Source organism: Leucoraja erinacea, chromosome 15 (assembly GCF_028641065.1).
Source record: "Leucoraja erinacea ecotype New England chromosome 15, Leri_hhj_1, whole genome shotgun sequence".
NCBI lineage: Eukaryota > Metazoa > Chordata > Chondrichthyes > Rajiformes > Rajidae > Leucoraja > Leucoraja erinaceus.
In genome coordinates, this window is record NC_073391.1 from 18,800,149 (window position 1) to 18,822,001 (window position 21,853).

At 37.3% G+C, this 21,853-nt stretch overlaps 1 protein-coding gene across 9 annotated transcripts in view; it reads left to right on the plus strand.

Annotated features, from left to right (window-relative positions):
• LOC129704007 (arginyl-tRNA--protein transferase 1) overlaps window positions 1-21,853 on the plus strand; it is a 132,273-nt gene that overhangs the window by 43,226 nt on the left and 67,194 nt on the right. For all 9 annotated transcript variants that reach the window (XM_055646806.1, XM_055646811.1, XM_055646812.1 and 6 more), the window contains 2 exons: window positions 5,702-5,734; window positions 17,088-17,269. In XM_055646806.1, coding sequence (XP_055502781.1) covers window positions 5,702-5,734; window positions 17,088-17,269 — 215 coding nt within the window. The remainder of the gene's footprint in view (window positions 1-5,701; window positions 5,735-17,087; window positions 17,270-21,853) is intronic.

A 21,853-nucleotide genomic window follows, 5' to 3' on the forward strand; every position in this document is an offset into this window, starting at 1 on the left:
TAGCTGATCAACAAGACTGATGTTCGAAAGTAGAGGCAGAATCAACTATTTCTTTAGATTTTTATGTTATTTAACTCTTTAGTTAGACTGATAAAACTGTGATTCACCGAGTCTGCACCGACCAATGATCACCCGTACACTAAATTTAATTGCTGATCATTTGGATCAAGAAAATGATCCTTCAGTTTTCATTGCTAACAGTTGGAATTAAACTGATATTTGGAATGATAGAATGAAATTGAAATAATCAACTAATATTTGCTTCTCATTCAATTCATGAACTGCAAGTTTTGATAACTTGATGCCTTTTTGTTTAGATTGTCAGATTTAATTTGGTTATTCACAGTTCACAAGACAGCAAATGGAACTTTTATAAATCTACTAAAGTTTTGATCTTTAATGTTTTGACTGAATACTTCATCGGTGATTTAAGAACTAGTATTTATTATCCCAGATTCTTTACAGAGAAAAGTAAACAAACATTGTTGGGCTTTGATGCATTTAAGTTACCAGCTTTAAATATTTGGTTGAGAGACCATTTAAAATTGCATTTGTGTAATTACATTTTGATGCTTATTTTTCCTGGATAGGATTTTTAAAATATTGGAGACAAGAGTTTAATGCGAAATGCCAAAGGTTTGTGGATAAGATTTTCGTAACACTATGAATCTTTAAACTTTTCAAAGGGATCCTGAATCGACAGCTGTAACCATGCTTCAGTGCATTGGATTAGAAAGTTTTTGATTTGCTTTACATTCACAATGACAGCTTCATCAAACATAAATGCCTCCCACAGCTTCTAATATAAAGATAGCTGTATAACCTTTTGCCCTGTGCATAACTAAATATTAGCTTTGGCACTTATTAATCCCGGAGGAAAACAAATCATTTGGTATGAAGCAAAAATAGAGATGCATGTAATAAATAGTAGCATTCAAAATTGTAGTTAGCTAAATAGTAGCATAATAATAAATGGTAACATTCAGAAATGAAGGTTTTGAAATGTGCTCAGACACTTCAGCTTAATAGGAGATATTGGGACACAGGGCTGTACATAAGAACAACAGTCCAATTTTTTGTGTGACGCTGAGTAGCAATGTAATATCTCCGAGGCAATAATTAAAAACAAGTGTCCAAATGATGTGTTTCTGAATAGGTCTGTATTGAAGGAAGAGTTTATAATCGCCTTATGTTACTGTGAATTGATTTGGTGTTGAATTTCAAATTATTAAATAGATATATCGTAAACCAAATGTATTTCTCATTTGATTCCCAACTTGAAATTGCTATCTTTTTTTCTGGTCGTTGTATATGTTCATCTCTACCTCTCTTTTCTTGAAGATGTTCATACATGTATGTGTAACTAGATTCTGATGGATTGGACCCCTCTTCTCAGTTACACCCAGAGCTGTTCTGGTGACAGCATTAAACTTTTGTGACCCGTGGATCTAAGTGACTTCCAGGCCTCTTTCTACAGCCGCCCCGTGTAGCAGAGTGGTCAAGCAAACGTCCGATACTGGGTCCAGAGGTCTCGCTGAAGGACTATAATAACCTGTCAAGAATCCCTTTAACTGTTTTAAATAACTTTTAATCAAAGACATTTTAAAACGGTACTAGATATATACAGCCAGACAATCACAAAAACAAAATCCGAGTATAAGCTGAAGGACCAAATTCAAAATGTTTCTGGTACCTCAGCTACAAGATTAGCACCACACAGCCCCTCGCTGGGTCCAGCATTGCATCTGGAGATCAAGTCCACCGATGTTTGATCTCCAGTGCTTTCTGGATATCCACTTTAGTACAAGTCGGGTCAATGCAGCTTCATTGTAACCCTTTCCGATTATCCCTTCTAAATTTCTATTCTTTTTGAGTTTAATCAAAAAATAAGGCATTGGGATGTAAATCAGGGAGGAGAGCATTTGAATAGCTTCTTCAATTAACTTGCAAACCACAATTTGCTGAATAGTATTTTTCCGTGCTATGCTTTGGAATTTTAACGGTCAAATATGCTAACGTTTCTGTATGCTTACTCCATTTCTCAGAAGATGATAGATCAAGTTCAGAAAACTATCCAAATATCTTTATTAATAGGGTCATTGTGTGCAAAAAGAGAATGAAAAATAAACTATTTTGGAATCAATTGCAGTTATACACACTAGTTATGTACTTGAAGTGTTTGCAGGGTGCTATGATGAGAAAATATAGTGAGACTAATTGGATGACTTTCAAAGAAGTGGCAGGATCACTATGGGATGTAAAATAATTCACAATTCCAATAGTTTTGCATTGCCTGGTGTTGTGAATGTCACTGATAATTTGCTGCTGGGCAATATAATTTCATGCTGTAGATGTTGTGATATCCAGTAAATGAGCTTGGTCATGAATTCTGCAGAGACTGGAATTTATTTTATGTGGTCAGACATTGGTTGAATGTTACTGCAAACCTGTTCTGCAAATATATTTTTAATAGTCAAGACCTTTTTATTGATTGATGATTTTATTGCTTAGGATATATACCTACCCATACACACTTCTATCTGCTCGGGTATATACAATTACTGCAACTCACTGTTGTAGCAAAGTTGTGGACCCTGCATCCTAGCCATATCAAAATTGACCTGAAACTCTAAAACTTAATTTTAAAGGCACCCCCCTCAAAAACAATTGAGATTTGATAATGCAACTGAAAACATTTGACATTCTGAATCATTTTATGAGCAACTATGGAAACATGCTGCAAATAGAGCTCATACACTGCAGGCTGACTAAAAACTCCACCATCTCTGTGATGCAAAGACAGCCCAAACTGCAATTTCTATAGATCTAAAATTGTTTCTGATTTGGGTCTGTTAAAGCCTTGTAAGACCTTAAAATGTCCAGCAGCATTTGGTAAGAGAGATGCTAAGTTGTGTGTCACTCTCCCAAAATGGTGCCTTCATTTAACATTTTAAATACTAAAATTCTTGTTAAAATTATTTTGCCATTAAAATGAAGGAGTGCCATTAATTACTTGTGAAATGTGAGGTGGAGCACATTTAATGTTGACATTATCTTTTGGTTCCACTATAATATATAGGTCAGTAACCTCTCTGCAATTATCTGCAACAGATGTTGGATATTATTCACAAATGTAACAATGTTTTTGTAACTCCTGTGCCTTTACAAAGGAATGTCTGCTGTAGTTTACAGAGACAATACCCAAATGTCAGATGAATCACATCGGGTAATCATAGATTTCTTTCCCAAAGAAGTGTCTTCGGCACAGTTCAGTGACTTTAAGGTTATACACACTGACTACCAACGAACAGCAATAAACTTTTAACTCCTGAGTGCATGCTGACGCAGACTTTTATTCCACAGGCGCCAGGATTTACTTAAATAGCTTAATGGACAAATGGATGCCAGGATCTTTAAATCTGATAGTTTTGAGAAGCAAATTTCAGTATTAAGTTCACTTTGCTTATCTTTGATAGATATAAATTGTTTAAAGGCTTATGACACCATGGTGTGACAGATTGCAACTATTGGTACTTCATCATAATGGAAGAAATGTTGCCTAACAATTTCATCAGCAGATGTAATGGAAACTTGCGTCAATTGTTGACCACTCCAATTTAAGTTTAACATTGTTAAATAGATGACTGCTGTAAACTGAGGATATCTTTATTCTTAAAGTGGGATATAGCAGTAAGTCCCTCTATAAGAGAATCAACTCGGATAAATTCAGAAATATGAGATGATATCGAGATTGTTAATAAAATGAACCTGAATTTTCTGTGAAATTATGCTATAGTACTGAGTCCTCACAACAAGAATCATTCATAGGCGATTGTTCATGAAAATATGGAGAAGGTAAATTACTCTGCTGTGAGTGATTGGCAGCTTTGTCACTACAAGTCTATCCAAAATCGGTAAATGGCTGCATGTACCACACAGTCGCCCATTATGACCAGACTGTTACTGATCACCAGGCCATCATCTCCTACACTGCTAGCAATCTCTTCACCTCTGTCAATCTCCCTCCACAGCCTCCAACCTTTTGGTTCCCCAGCCCTGCACTGCCCACTTCTATCTCCTCCTTAAAACCCACAATCAGGACTACCCTGCAGTTCCGTTTTTTTCTGCTTGCTCCTGCTCCATGAAACTTTTCTCTAAATATATTTATTCTATCCTATCCTACCAATCATCCGCGACACACCCTTCAACTATTCAATAACTTTCAATTTATAAATCCCCATCTCTACCATGGACGTCCAGTCCCTCTACACTTCCATCCTCCACCTTGAAGGTCTCAAAGCTCTCCAGTTCTTCCTTGAATAGTGACCCATTCAGTTTCCCTCTACTAACACTCTCCTCTGCCTGGCAGGACTTGTCCTCTCCCACACATTTCTTTTGACTCCTCTCACTTGCCTCAAGTTGAAGTTGTAGTCGTGGGCACTCACTTGGGCCCCAGCTACGCCTGCCTTTTTATTGGTACACCAAACAGTTGTTCCAAACTGGCACCATCCCCAATTCTTTCTCCACTACATCGAAGACTGTATCGGGGTTGCCTCCTATCCCCATGCAGATCATTTAGCTCCAAGAAAAAAAATCTCAAGCTTCAAATCTCTGAATTAATATGTAGGATAAATATTTTTGGGCGGTCAGCTTGTAATTTGAGTAGTAGAATGATTTTATGTTGATACAAAAAGGAATTTATCACTGGGCTCTTGCAGAATCAGGTTGGGACCAAGGTTCTACGGTTAAGTGGGGTACTTGCTTTGAACATTGACAGTGAAGAGTTTTGGGGTGAAGAGCTCCAGTGGAAGGAGGGGGGAATAAATAAATAATCCTGAAATAAACCTAAGGTTATTGCAGATAATGTTATGTTAATAATATTATTAATTATAATAAATTATTATAAATTATGAAATTGAGACTTTCCCAGATGTCTGCCTGCTCTTCCTCTGCACACATGGTCATTCAAATGTGAATCCTTCACCATCGACAGCTACATATGCAGCTTCAAAGCATTTCCTCTGTTAATATATTCCTCAAAACCTAACTCTTTAATTAAGATAGACACAAAAAGCTCGAGTAACTCAGTGGAGCAGGCAGTATGTCTGGGGAGAAGGAATGGGTGGCGTTTCAGGTCGAGACCTTTCTTCAGATTTATCTTATTTGACCTAGTATTGTGCGGTTAGCATTTCTGTTTGATTATTCGCTCTCGTGAAGCACTTTGGGACATAATTGCTTTCTTGGACATCTTTGGCACGTGGAGATTCTGTTTTTTGTTTAGAATGTTAGTTTCTAAAAAAGACATATTTAAAGAAAACTGTAAATTAACATCAGATAGAATTTATCATTGCCACAGCAATCTGCAGTTAATCTGTCTGATTCTCTACAAAACAGCTTTCTTGCATATTAGGGTAATGTGGGTGCATGTAAATAGTGCATTATAGAACAATTCAATTTCAGGAATGAACAGTCTGCCTTATATAAACTTAAAATATTTGGTATTTAGAACAGTTATATTGTTATAATGCTACATGATAAATACTGAGCTGGTAATTATAATTAAGAGTAGAATATAGCTATTATTATATTATGAGTACAGGAGTTTATATTATTACCAAGTGTTATTTTCTATTAGTGCCAGACATAATTTGATTATTTTCTTTTTTTTCCATGCAATGAATGCTGATTTATCTGGCCACAGTATACACGATTCCTTTGTCAGTCTCCACTCCAGGTAAGATCCACATTATATTTATTAGCTTTACTTTTTTTTAAGTTGAAATTTGAGATGCAGGAGCAAAGCCAAAAATATCAATTTGACCTGTTTTGAATGATCGTCTACAATTTTCTGCTTCAGACTCTAAGTTGTGATTTCATTGAAGCCTTAAGTTGTGAGTTCAGTGTTTTCTTTAAACCGAATCGGTACATAGAATTATCAGCAGCAGTAAAGTGAACTCGCATTAAAGATTATTTCATATTTTGACTAATGCAGTATGGTTTCATGGGCCAATGCTCAAATCTATGTCTGTTCTTGAGAAATATAATGAAAAATTGAGTGTGCAAAATGCAAAATTGACCAGTGGCACTAAGGTCCGTGGTGATGAAGTGCTTTGAGAGGTTGTTTATGGCGCATATCAACTCCTATCTCACCAAGAAACTCGACCAACTACAGTTTGCTTACCGTCACAACAGGTCAACGGAGGATGCAAGCTCACTGGCTCTCCACTCCGCACTGGACCACTTTGGACAATAAAACACTTACTTCAGGCTGTTATTTGTTGACTACAGCTCGGTGTTCAATACCATCATCCCCTCCAAGCTGGTTACGTGGGGAGGTGCGGTGATTTGGAGCTCCCATCCCGATACAGAAATAAGTGATTTAAACATATTTTTGGGACGACACAACCATTGTGGGATGAATTACAGATGGCGATGAGTCAGAGTATAGAAGTGAGATTGACCAATTGATCAAATGGTGCCAGCATAACAACCTGGTTCTCAATATCAGTAAAACCAAAGAATTGATTGTGGACTTTGGAAGAGGAAGGATGAGGACCCACATTTGTGTTTATATCAAGGAGAGAGAGTCAAAAACTTCAAATTCCTGGGCGTGCATATTTCCGAAGATCTTTCTTGGATCCAGCACACTGATGCAATTATGAGTAAAGCACATCAGCGCCTCTACTTCCTGAGAAGATTACGGAGATTTGGCATGTCGAGAGGATTCTCTTGAACTTCTACAGGTGTACAGTAGAGAGCATATTGACTGGCTCTGCAACTTGAAAGTCCAGGAGCGGAAATGACTGCAAAAAGTTATGAACACTGCCTAGCCCATCACCGGCTCTGACCTCCCCACCATTGAAGGAATTTATTGGAGTCACTGCCTCAAAAAGGCAGACAACATCATCAGAGATCCACACCATCCTGGCCTCATTTCACCGCTGCCATCGGGAAGAAGGTACAGGAGCCTGATCATGAACAGCTTCTTCCCTATAGCCATCAGGCTATTAAACACTACAACCTCTGAACTACAATAGACTATTATTATTATTGTTGCACTGTTTTGTTTGTTTTTTGTTTCAGCCAACACACCACATACACATGCGCACGCACACAAAACACAATAATAATAGTCTATTGTAGTTCAGAGATATATAGAGATAGAGATAGATAGATAGATAGATAGATAGATAGATAGATAGATAGATAGATAGATAGATAGATAGATAGATAGATAGATATATATATATATATATATATATATATATATATATATATATATATATATATATATATATATATATATATATAGATATATATAGATATGTTTTGTGTGTGTGTATATATACACACTGAACTTTTCTTTTCTCTCACGTTTGTCATATACTATGTTTGCATATTCTGTTGCGCTGCAGCGAGTAAGAATTTCATTGTTCTATCTGGGACATCACGATAATTTGATTTATTATTGGATTAAGCTAAATCTATTGATTTAGGTCTTAGGTTCTCATTTTCTATGTACATTTGCATGGTTGGGATAATTTACATTGATTTGAATGAATATAAAAGGCAGCATTGTGTCTAAAATAAACCAGCTTTAAGGCAAATGAAGCTAATAATACTTCACAGATGTATGTGAACATATTTGACTTTGTGTGGCTGTTGAGAGTTGTTGGTATTTGGAGGAAAAATAGTAACAAGGATAATGTGTCCAAGTTTTACATGCTGAAATACTTGCAGATGCATCCTGCACTTTAATCTCTCTCTTCTCTTTCCATTTTTCACACTTTCTTTTCTCCCACTTCCCCTCTCCTCTGTGGTTTCCCCACGCTTCAATCGTGTTCCATGTATCAATTATTCTGGCTGAATTTTGAGACCAATATTGTCAAAGGGATCCAAAGAAAATTATTAGTGCTTGTGAATATTTCAGTCACAGCTGTTTTATTTCCTTTTGCTTGTGGATTGTGACATAAATGCACTGTAACCAGGAATTGTAACGTTAATGCAACTGTGAAATGTTGGCACTGTATGCAATCCAACATGCAGGCGTGTGCTTTGATTTTTTTTTTTATTAGTTCTCTCTCAGTCCTAATGTTCGCTTTGTGAAAGTGCAAATACTTGTACAGTTGTTGATGTTTCAGGATTGAATTATTGAAGGAGAATAATGCTTGCAAAAACATGGTACCACATCTGTTGATGTCCAAGATTTGAAACCACAAAGCAGCGTCGGTTCACGAGGTTAATCCCCGGGATGGCGGGACTGTCATATGAGGAAAGATTGGAAAGACTGGGCTTGTATTCACTGTTTATAAGGATGAGAGGAGATCTTATAGAAACATATAAAATTATAAAAAGGACTGGACAAGCTAGATGCAGGGAAAATGTTCCCAATGTTGGGGGAGTCCAGAACCAGGGGCCACAGACTAAGAATAAAGGGGAGGCCATTTAAAACTGAGATGAGAAAAAACTTTTTCACCCAGAGAGAAGTGAAATTGTGGAATTCTCTGCCACAGAAGGTAGTATAGGCCAATTGAAATGAAATGAAATGAAATGAAATGAAAATGAAATGAAATGATTCAATTTATTGTCATTGTCAGTGTACAGTACAGAGACAACGAAATGCATTTTTAGCATCTCCCTTGAAAGGGAGACACAGGGCGTCGCGGTGTGCCCGCGCCTGCCGCCGAATTCATTGGATGATTTAAAAAGAGTGTTAGATAGAGCTCTTGGGGCTAGCAGAATCAAGGGGTATGGGGAGAAGGCAGGCACGGGTTACTGATTGTGGAAGATCAGCAATGATCACAATGAATGGCGGTGCTGGCTCAAAGGGCCAAATGGCCTCCTCCTGCACCTATTTTCTATGTTTCTATATTTAAGTAAATGTACTTAGATGAACTCTTAACATAGTGTGCAGCAAGAGAGACACAAAAGACTGCAGATGCTGGAATCGTAAGCAAAATAAATTGCTGGAGGAAGTTAGTGGGTCAGGCAGCTTCAATGAGGGAATGAACATATGATGCTTCGGGGTGTGACCCATCTTTAGACATCAGTCCGAAGGGTTCTGACCCGAGAACTGTGTCTGAGCGTTCCCTCTGCGATGCTGCTTGACCGAGTACATCGTTCATAGTAGCTCACTACAGGGCTTTACTTACACAAGTTAACCACTAATTTCTTGTTATTGAAAGTTAAATACAATTTAAATCACAAGCGTCAATAACTCGTTTCCCAAATTTTATTTCCCTCATCTTCAATTTCATTTGAGTCTCCCTCTCCTCTGATTTTCAGTTTGTTTATAATCTTCTTCTCCAATTTCACTGCCTTTTCCACCTCACCCTAATGCCTCCAGTTTCGTGCTCCTATAAAACAAAGCAAAATGATGAAAAGATGTTTAATTTAACGTTCTCATTAGATAACCCTTTTAACACAATGATACGCAGAAAAAAATGTTCCAACATCAGGACATCGAATCCCAGAAACATTTGCTTTGGTGTCTCTGCCTCTAAGCTGTTCTCCAATACCAAACAAAATAAATTACGTAGAAATTTAAATGCTTAATGCTACTTTTTCCAGAGTTAGCTGATAGAAAATCTATTTTTCTTCCAAGTAAAAAAGCCATCATTTAAGAATGTAAGAAGAGGAAGTAGGCCATTCAGCCCTTCATGTCTGCTAGACATCAATAAGATAATTTTACCTCACCCATTTCCACAGCTGACCAGTTAATTTGAGACCTATTCCTGATCAGTTATTTTGAGTTTGTGACCCCTGAGTCTAGACATCCCAAGCAGGGATAACAGCAACTCCACCTCAACCAAATCATGAGTGTTAAGAGTTTTATAATTTTCAATGAGACCACCAATGCTTCTATGTTGAGTACAAGCCTTAGCTGCTTAATGTCATTGCAATTGAAAACTCCTCATCCCAGAAGTCAACCTGACGAAACTTTGTTGCTCCTTCAACTGCAGGTATTCTTCCTAGAGTATGTGCATTATTCCAGATAAAGCTGCCAGAATTTTTATAATTAGTGCAAGGTGAAAGAGGTGTGTGTGTGTGTTAGGGGATGTGAATGTTGGGTAATTGCTAAGAATTGCTGCTAGGTGGTTTTTTTCTAGTGTATTCCAAAGTGACAAGTAATTTTAGTTGTGCAATTGCTAAGAGATGCACTTTGTTAATGTGATCCTGTGCATGTGTGTGAGATCATTAAACTTTTTCCAGCCGTAGAAATTGGTCCAGGGAACTTAACTCCTGTAATTGACCCCGCTGGTTACCTCCTCTTACTGGTGCTTCATTTTGTACTTGAATTATTTTTCGGACCCCCATCCTTCATTACTTTAGTTGACCAGCCAACCAGGATATCAAGGCCTGTACGATTAATATTGTCCCTGTTCCTGCAAACTCTGCTCCCTGAGCTGCAAAAAGTCCACAAGCAGTGATTGGAGGTGTGACGATCTCTTATAAGAGGCGCACACATGGTGTGTGTTTAGCACAGGTTAGTCTCAGAGGGCTTGTAAAAACTGTGAAATGACTTGTGGTTACTGTGCAGTAATGGGCAAAAGATTATGATTAGGTCTGCTTAAGTGTTTCAATCCTTGCACTGGTCTCCCACAAAGCATTATCTCAGTGTGTGTTTTTAGAAGTTGAATTTCGGGCCCTCTGACTTTGCACCAAACTGTTTGGAATTCCCCATGGATTTATTCTCTTACATTGTTTTGGCTTATCTGGGTATTACGAACATTGCCCGTTTTTTAGTTCTCCGGCAATAAATAATTGAACTCTTACATTTCACTAGATATTGGTTTTAACTCCTGGTTTCTTTAAGAAATAGTTTAAATTATGCATACGGAAAACTAATTCAAATCAAATATAAGCTCCCGTTTTTCAGTCAGCACCTTACTGAATTGGGGACATCCTTGATAATATAATATTTATCAGTAACAACTGGAAAAGAAGTTGATATTTTGCTATTCTACAAACGTGTTAATTCAATGGTCTCATCTATGGAGAGTTATTACTTTCTACATTAAACTGGAAATCTTTGGATTTCAAAGTGCTGAAGGCAAATAAAGTGTATTCTAACATTGAGGAAATAAGCTTTTATCACATCAATGCAAACTGTGAGTTTATATAATTTACCAGGCCTTGTGATAGTTTGTAATGTTCATGAAGCTGAAGATGGTTTTTTGAAGCTATTTTATTGCCATTTGCAAGTCGAAATATATTTTATATTTGGTACAAGGCTGAGAGACGATTTCCCTTGGCTGAGGAGTCCAGAACCAGGGTTCATAAAGAGCCTGTCCCACTTGGCGATTTTTTTCGGCGACTGCTGGCATCATTGAATGACGTATCAGGTCACTGAAAAATTTGTGGCGTGATGACATATTGACGTGCAGTGTTTTTTCAAGTGTAGCAACATTTTTTTGTCACAGCTGGATTTTGAAATGTTCGGCGACCCTGATATGACGCCAACAGTCGCCGAAAAAAATCGTCAAGTGGGGCATGCCCTCGAGTCTCAGAATGAAGCGTTGACATTTAGGAAATAAATTTATCTTGACCATATGAGGATTCTGGTGGCTCAGCCATTGAATTCAATCAAAATGAAAGATTTTTGAATGCTAATGTTTTGAAGGGGTACTGTGATGGTGTTTGAAAATAGTGCCAAGAGAGAATATCAGTCATGATCCTGCTGAATTGTGGAGTGGGCTCAAAGTGTCAGGTGGTTTTCTCCACTGCTAATGTATTTGTTTCCTCTTCCATATGTTTTAGTATCTAGTTGCGTATACTGATATAATGAAGAAATGCTTCCTTCACCTTGACAAGTTTTCTTTGGTCGGTAAATGTACTAGAGTGTGCATGAAATATGTAACGTTGACTGAGCGTTGGCCAATACTTAATTGGATAACATTTCTTCAGAGAAATGTTATGTAAAATTGGGATTTAAACATGGTCTTTTTTAGGAGTAACATGCAAGTGCTATCAACCCAAATTATAGAAGAAGCATATCACCTTCATGTTATTATGTGTGTTGATCTTAAGTGCCTCATCAATCTATTTTGGTAACTGCTACATATAAATGCTTAAATGAGGTCTGAGCAGAAATTGACTAGTATTTGACACTTAAACATAATGTTTTGCAGCTAATGGGAAATGGAAAGCAGAGTGCATTACATTAAAAATGGTGTTGAAGCTATTTTTGTTGAATATCACATATAACAAAGTCTACCTCCAGTATAGATTTATCATATTTGCCTCATTGGCTTCAACATGAATTTTAAATGTTTATACTACTAATGGAAACAAAATGACCTAAAATACTAACAATTTCAACCTGCAGCATTTTACATTCTTGCATCTATCTGATACTCCTCCTACCCCAGGCTTGCCCTCTTAACAGAGTCACATTCCTACACTTAGACGTGCCACATAGCAATGATGCACCGCACAATGCAAAGTCTTTGCTTTGTTATTGCCCAGTTAAGTGGTGTCCAATAACTGCCCCTCCTCCCCCCACCATGCGCAGTGCCCACATGCCCACACGCTAGAATTTAGAAGATTGCGGGGGGATCTTATAGAAACTTACAAAATTCTTAAGGGATTGGACAGTTTAGATGCAGGAAGATTATTTCTGATGATGGGAAAGTCCAGAACTAGGGGTCACAGTTTAAGGATAAGAGGGAAGTCTTTTAAGACCGAGATGAGAAAATCATTTTTTACACGGAGAGTGGTGAATCTGTGGAATTCTCTGCCACAGAAGGTAGTTGAGGCCAGTTCATTGGCTATATTTAAGAGGGAGTTAGATGTGGCCCTTGTGGCTAAAGGGATCAGGGGGTATGGAGAGAAGGCAGGGATGGGATACTGAGTTGGATGATCAGCCATGATCATATTGAATGGTGGTGCAGGCTCGAAGGGCCAAATGGCCTACTCCTGCACCTATTTTCTATGTTTCTATGCAGCAACGGATTTGTGCTGCTACAGGTGCCAACAAAATCCGAAGCATTTGTATTTATGTTTATATTTTTCAATGTTACTATGGTACTCAGTTTTTAAGAGGCTGATTTTGAAAGGTTTTAAAATATGCTTTGATGGTGGATCTATTTATATTGGAAACCTATACAGACTGAATTTTATAAGTTTAGATCACTGGAGGATGCATAGTTCATAACTCTTTTCATCCTGGTAGTAAATATATTGAGACTGGATAAAGAAAGCTGCTTTCAAAAGTACATTTGAAAGGAGTATTTTAGTGAAAAATATATTTTGGAAAATATACCAACTTGGCTCTCAGTGTCAGCATTCAGCAGTAGAAGGTTAAAGGCTCCATTATTTTGCACTGATGTTTTGCCAGGACATCCTCAACTGGTCCAATTTATTTTATTCCCTCAATAGCCGCCTTGGTATTTTGATGGATTAATGATTCAAACAAAATTGTCTTGTACAATTTTGCAAGCTACAGGCTTTCTTTATTTTTCTCCTTTTTTTGCATGTTCTGTAACTATCAATATTTTTCAAATAGATTTAGGGGAATCAACTGGGTTTAGATTTCCTATTTATTTGGTCTTTAAATGGGATTATTATCCATATCACGGTATTTCCATTTTGAAAATATTCTTTCTTTTTAGACAATATGAAATGTAAATGTCATAAAGTAGGTATTTTCCTTTAGGAAAGCAAGCAAACTGAATACTTGTATAAACAGTACCCTTCACTTTGCTTTCACAAAGTTCCAAATAGATTATAGCAATGAAGCACTTTTGAAGTATAGCCACTGTGATAACATGAAGGAAAAGCAAGAATTAGTTTGTGCATATCAAGTTCCCACACGAGGCACTTAAATGAAAGCCAGAAAATTTGATTCTGAGAGTCGAGTTTGAGATATCAACATTGGCTAGGTCACTAGGCAATTCACCTTTTCCTTGCTATAATGCCTCCAGATTTGCCCAAGTATCTATAAGAGCAAACGCAGCCTTGAATTAACATGTCATTCAAAAGGTGGGATTTCTGACATGTAACATCCCCTCAGCATTGCACAGGGGCATCCTCCTAAATGTTGGCACTCATGTCTGTGGAGTGAGAAGAGTGGACTGAACCTTTTCATTCAAAAGCAAAGGTACCCAACAATGCTGTGTTGTAAATACGTACTGCATTTTGGATCAGATAATTTAGCATCAATAATCACAGCAAACTTTGGCAAGCACATGCCCTAATGGCCAACCTGACTTTAGATAAGAAAGATATAAAGTAATTGCATCACAATTCAAGAACTTATTATAAATGCTTCAGTGTGATCAGTCTTAGACTACAATTCTTTATAATTTGTAATATATAATTTGTGATTTTGTTTTAAAAACACATTTTTTCCAAACTAATGGGTAAATTGAGGGCCACTTGGATGAGATCATACCTCTACTTAAAATAAACTACTTTGCTTATATTTTGTACTAGTTTTCTTATTGCAAGGCTGGTGGTTCAATTGTGCCTCTAATTTTAGTATATGCGCAAACAATTATTATTAGCTCCAGCTGACTTTGTTTGATTTGGACAGACTTTTACTTTGTTATGTTATTTACAATGTTGTCCTAAAATGTATTAACCATGAGTGTTCTGTTACCATTCTTGTTGTGTGAGATTGTTATTTCTATTGATCAAGGTCACTTATTTATGATGACCAATAAAATAAATCCATTCCAACATTGATGTGCTTTATTAGTATTCTCCATGTTTTGAAAATATGGAGTTTTTTAACTTAATGATGTATAGTTGCTGTGGCCTTCACAATATCAGTCCTGAAATACTGGCAAGCAAACCATAATTTGATCACTGGTGTATTGGCACAGGGTAAGACCATTATAGTGCCAACGCAGCATCCCACAAAGCAAAAAAGTGCTGAACTCCATTAATGATGACGGAATTCTAATTTTCTTAATTTGTGCATGGCCTGTTACATTGACAAACATACCAAGAGCATTGGTCCCAATTTATAGCTTCCAAATACAGATATTTAAAGGATTACCTTTGGTTAAGCAATGTAAATGTTAAGAATGGCTTGGAATAGATAGATTAGGAGTGGGCTGATATCATTTACCCCTTTGATATGTTTGTTTTCTATGTTATTTGATTAAACTCAAAGAATCAAGGCACCCTGTCTTTCTAAAAGCTTTAAGGTGATCCGTCTCAGAGAATGAATTACTAGCAGAGGTCTGCTTCTGCAGTAGCAGCAAAGTGAGAAATTCTGAACTAATGTCTGATGAATAAGCCTCAGTGGAGCAGAAACAATGATACAAAGTTTTTATTTTCAGGCAAGATTTCAGTAAATGCTGAAACTATTGCATTGGCATCCACATTAAAGCAAAAAAAATTAAACCAAACTGGTAGATATTCATTCTTTATTACCTCTACTGAAATAGATATAAACTGCTTCAAAAATGAGTTCAAGTGCATGTAATTAAAGGCGACAGCAAATTCAGCTCTGTTAAAGGATACAGATAAATTGAACAGTAGAGTGGCATACTGTCATGGTCATATTGAATGATATGACTTTGATTATTCCTTTTTACTGTTGGCAGACGGAAACCTGATTGCAGATGTTTCACTTAGGTAGCTTCCAACAATGGTATGAACATTGATTTCCTTCATTTTAGGTAACTGTAGAACACTCTCCCTCTCCCTTACCCCCCCCCCCCCCCCCCCCCCCCCCCCCCCCCACAACCACTCCCTCCTTCCACCCTCTCGCCAGAGCCCCACATGGACTCACACCCTCCCCATCCCCTTGCCAGCATTCCTTTCTCTTGCTTCCCAATTCACAACTCTTGAATCCTTTTGTCTTATACCTTTTGTCCTCTCATCTCTGACCCTTGTCCACCATCTGCCTAATAAATACCCTCCTCACCTGTATCGACCTATTACCAGCTGGGCTTTGTCCTGCTCCTCCTTTCTTCCAGCTTTCTTCTCCCTCACACCCCCTACCCCCAAAAAAATCAGTGAAGAAGGGTCCCAGCCTGAAATATCACCTGTCGCTGATTTTCCAGGAAAAACAAGGGGAACAGTTGTTTCACTGCATTAGTCAGTCTCTGATTCTGTCTAACACTTTAGCTATATCTATCTATGGTCTATGAAGGATTGCACTTCGGGGAGCAAAAATAATTTGAGACCAGAAAAACCCAAGAATAAATAACAACCCAAGAGTCACTTTCCTTTTTAATGTACTTTAAATCTGAATATAGATATAACACTGTACATTTTAACACAAATCTCTATTTAAGGTTTACCTTGATAATCAATAGGTATTTCGAATGATATTCAGCACCGTAACATTTCTTATTAAAATTCCCTTATTTCTCCACACCCTGGGTGTTGTGTCAACTAGTTTACCACAACTATTGGGAGCCAGCATCAGAGAGGATAGGATCAAGATTGACTGTGATATCCCTTCATTGAAAGTATATTAATATTCTGTATCACGATTTGTAATAATTGAAACTATAATTTCATAGTATTACAAGGCTGTGTGGTGCCCATTGATAGTACAATGGTGTGGTTTCCAGGTTGAGGAAGAAAAATCAAAGGTTTTTGGGCAGCCAAACAGCGTTGTTCAAGTCTCATGTTTGGTTTTAACACGGCTAATTACAGAATATTTAATTTTCAGAGAAAGAATATGGGAATATTGATGGAAGTGTTTTAACATTGGGAATATTTTAAAGGAATTAAAATAAACTCATGGAAAAAGTTGTGCAATTCCTCCCTATGGAAACGCCAAATGTTAATGTTACATCAATGGCATTTTTTTGAAGTAACCAAATTGGCATTCAAGACTTAACTCGGCACAATTAACTGAGTTCTTCTTCTTTCGTGTGGCGTGCACAGCCTAAAGTTGTTGGACAACTTGTTCTATTTGATCTTCCGTTTGTGCACGTCAAGTTGATTGCATTAGTCGAAATAGGGCGGACCTCGTGAAGGTTGCAGTCTTCCACCCCATTAACTGAGTTAAGGCCAATGTATTAGGCACAATTCACAAGATCAGTTTTGAGTTTTTTTTTAAATTGTTGGGTTATATGAAATTGCTTAGGCAAGCACTTACAAAATGTCTTCCTTTCTAGGCAGAGAATCCACCTGATGGTCCTGATTTGGGTTATGGATCATTTCATCAACAGTACTGGTTGGATGGAAAGATTATTGCAGTTGGAGTAATCGATATTCTTCCTCGTGGTGTCTCCTCTGTGTACCTTTATTACGATCCAGATTATGCATTCTTATCATTGGGTGTTTATTCTGCAGTCAGGTGAGATTATATTTTGCTTTTCAATGTACATTGATGCACAGACCAGATATTTGTATGGAGAGTAAAGTGATAGTTGTCTTTAGATTAGTCTGTGATTGCCTTTAGATTAGTCTGCGATTTAACATGAAACAAGATCTGCTCATTCAGCATTTTTGATTAAGGAGTTTATCCTTGCATTGAAAAATCTCACACATTGTTCTGTTGTTGTTGCTCGAGTCCATAAGAATGATTAATTTGTAATTAAAACAAAAGTGTTTATACTCTGATCTGTGACACATGAGAGCTAGTAATTTTGCCTCTGCCATTTATCTTTATTGATTTTATGGAAGGTATAGAACAATGTATATCTACATTTTCCCGTCAATGTTGGAGTTTACAGTCAGTTGCGTGGATGAGAATGGAATGTTTCTAGCTTCTTGCACATTTCTTGGATTTCCCCTTAGCTTAGTCATAATAAAAAGACAGCTAGATTTGAAAACTGTGCTATTGGATGGGAAATTTGACCTGAAATATTTAGTTGATGATTAGACAGATTATTGTCAGATTTTTTTTCCCCAATATAATTGTAGCGCTTCTTTGCCCTCTACATGAGCTGCGCCCCAGGTTCGTAAACTTTAATTCCCTTATAGGTGTTAGTTAACCCTTAATTTAAGTATTTATGCACTCTTTTAATTTGGACACTAGGGCACCTTTAATGCAATGTTAAATGGTATACCTTACTGTAGAAACAGTTAAAATAAATCAACTGACAACTATGTTCCAATGAATTGCCTTTACATTTATTCTATTAATTAAAATAAATGATATGTTGGTCGGGGAAATACAAAATAAAATATCAATCTTTTATAGTACCTTTAAGTACTAATTACTATGTGGGCCCACACACTCACTCACACAAGCCGGCAACATTAAAAACAAAACAAGAATAACCCCACGTTGCAGGCCTGGTCGAAGCTGGAGAGCGTCGCTGCCAAATACAGTGAAAGCGGACAAGTGCACAGTGCAGAAGCTCACAAGATGGCGGGGAGTTGGCTGACCAGAGAGGACCCCATGTGGCAGAAATCTTCCTTCTCCCTCGTTGTCTCCAGGGCTCAGCTAACCGCTGCTCTCACTCTCCTCGTAATCCCAAAGTCCACACAGCGACAGTCTTTAATCCACCCCTCCAAGCTGAAAGGGTAGCAGTTAGCCTAGGACTTCTTCTTCTGGACTTCTTCGCTCTCTCTCCTGGACTTCGATTACCCACAATTCCCAGCTCCCGCCCCCAAACCAATCACCACACAGGAAAAATGATCTAACTCATTAACAACAAATCAAAATGCAGAACACATATTCACAGCAAAACTTATAGAAATTTCTTAATAAGAAAAACTAATATGAAGTTACACAGGGCTACATAATTGTTGCAATGAATTAGCAATGTTACAAAATTTTGAGATTTAAAAAATCAAGGCTGCAATTTATCCCATCAGATAAAGCATAAAAAGAAGTTCAATTTGAAACCTAATTCACTTTCATATCACAGTATTAAAAAAGTTATGGCCATTTTCATACTCGGAAATTAGCATCTTGTTCCCTATTGATTTTCCATTGACTTAACACCAAAGCTGTAATCAAGAACAGTCAAAAGCCCATAACTTTATTAAAAATTAAGAGAACTGAAAGAAATGTTCAGTTATTGTAGATTGAAGCATTCTGAAACAAATATTAAACAATCTTACTTGGATGACCTGAAATTAAAGCATATAATTAGTTACCCAATTGTAGCTAATTCCACAATTCATTTACTAGATCGAAACATCTATCCATTTCTTAAGAAAAGATTAACATTTTTAAATAGCCTAAGTGTCCAAAGAACATTCACACAAGAATTCACAATAACACATGATTTTTTAATCTTATTGACATTAATTTATGGGCCAAATGGAAGGAATTTAGTGTTCAATTGCTGTAAATTAATGGCCATTTAAATCGGCTTGCGAGTGGGTTTTTCTGGAACGCGATGGTTTGGAATGTTGCCATTGCGGTGGATTTGAAGCCCATGAAAGATACTGCGGGTTTGAATGGGCCCCCAAGTCACTTACTCACAACTTAAAATTTTGAATAAAGGGATCTTAAGAAGCACTTTTTAATGTTAAAAATAAACAACCTACCTTGCCTTGTCCCCTACATAAGATCCGTCTCGTTGTCGGCATTCGCGGCTTTAGAGGATGATTTTTAAACTACTATAACAATTAAATAACCCAATTTAGTTTAAAAATAGCTGCAGCGAACTAATGTCGCAGCGATTTTTCGTCAGCAAATAGGCAGGCTGAGCAACCTCGATTTCAATAGCCTAGAGAAAATTGCGTTTTAAACCCGCCCCCCCTCTCAAAGGCGCCAAAGTCGCACACACGGGCAGCGACAGAACTGCAGCGCCGCTGAAGGTAAGTTTTGCAACATACCTAAATTAACTAGCTGTTCATGTTCCTTAAGAATTCCAAGGTTGGAATTCCAGTTATCCACCTTTTTGTGCATAATACAGTTAAATCAATTTCTACTTCATTGTATCAGGTTTTTAAGTGAGTTCATTCCATTGATATAACTAAATTACCATTTTCATCTCTATTTTAAGTTTATGATTAGATAAGTTAATGAAAGAAACTTCCTCCCTCCTAACATCCCATGCATCATGTCATACGTGTATTATGGATTGGTTTAGTTCCAAGTGCCCATTTACCAAAGAGAATATGCTTTCGGAGAACGTGCTCTGGAACCACCACGACTGGTGTTGTGATCTTATTCTGATTCTTGACCAAGGACCCTGGTTACGAAATCAGCTCTGCTAAACTCAACCAAAATATATTCTGGTGGCAGATCATCATTCAAACTCCCCAGTAAAAAAAAAAGTACCTCGATCAAATAAATGTTAGAGGACTGATTGTTTAAAATATGATACTGTTCTAATTTCCTGTGGCCTGGCAGTAATTGGGAAATGGGATATGTTATTATATATTGCATCTCTTTCAATTTCAAACCACCTTTGACGTAAATTCAGTTCTGATGGAAATTAAAACACTCAAACCTGTTCATAGCTGATCTGACGGTTGTCTGTGAGCCAACAAACCAGTCCTCTTGTCAAGTAGATTATTACAACAATACTGCAAATCATAAAGGATTCAGTAGCTGCTTGCCTGATAAATTGGCACGGATGGATGAGTTGACAGACTGAGTGAAGAATGTGCTATAAAGTACAAAAAAACTAATTTCGCAGAAACAAATCGGCATTTAAGAATTCAGATACATTTTTATGTACTGTTCTTTATGCTGGCTTTCTGCCTTCCATTCTTTTAGTCCAGATGCAGGATCTCAGCCCAAAACATCAACTGTCCATTTCCCTCCACAGATGCTGCCTGACCAGTAGATGTTTTGCATTTTAGCTACAGCAGATTATACCAAATATTTAAACATTTGCAGATTGAAGTGAACGTTTAAAAAATTTTAAGCAGAAAAAAGTGTTGTAGACATGAAAGACAGTTCATCTGATTCCTATATTCAAAAAGGACAATAGTATGTTTCTGTTAGGCATAGTTAAAAATTGCAACTCAAAGATAATTGAATTTTAGCTGAAAACTTTTAAGAGAATAAATATGTAGAAACCAAAAATATAATGATTGTAAACTCCGATTTCAGGAGGAAATGTCAGGCATATTCAACTTTGTATTTGAGGTAATAGCAAATGCAGGCAAAGGTAATGGAGTAAATATCAGGAATTTGGATTTTAAAGTCCTGAAGTGAGGCACCACAGACTCATGCCCAAGGTTAGAACATGTGAAGTAGAAGAAAAAGAAAGAAATGAGCTGCAAAATGGAAGCACACAGTTAATAATTTCTTAGATTTGCAGGTGGGATATGATTTAACATTGAGGTTAATATTTTTCAGGAATATAAAGTCTAATTTCAAAATTTACAGACCAAATTGGGAGGAGTAGCATGTGACAGAATACTGGAAGGCAATAGTAAAACGAGCAAAGGATTTTACTTCTAGAGAAAGAGAAAAATTAAATGCAACAAATTTATGTTAACCGTGCATCAAACTTTGGTGAGAAAACCACCTTTCAGATGTAATTCCCAGACATATGGCGATAATAAAACCATTGATGGCACCCACTAGGGTGCATAAAAAAGGACTCTCAAGTATTTTATCAGAACTTGTCGAGCGGCTCAATGGCGCAGCGGTAGAATTGCTGCCTCGCAGTGCTTACAGTGCCAGAGACCCGGGTGCTGTCTGTACGGAGTTTGTACGTTCTCCCTGTGACCGCGTGGGTTTTCTTCGAAATTTTCTCCCACAGTCCGAAGACGTGTTGGTTTGTAGAATATTTGGCTTAGTATAATGTAAATTGTCCCTAGTGTGTGTAGGATAGTGTTAATGTGCGGGGACCGCTGGTCGGCTTGGACTCGGTGGGCCGAAGGGCCTGTTCCACGTTGTATCTCTAAGCTAAAAAAACTAAAAGATGGAAGAGGCTGATATTGTACTTTCAGAATAGGAAAGTTAATGGGGTTACTCTGATTAAAATTATCAACAAATTGAATGTAGGGAGAATGTTTT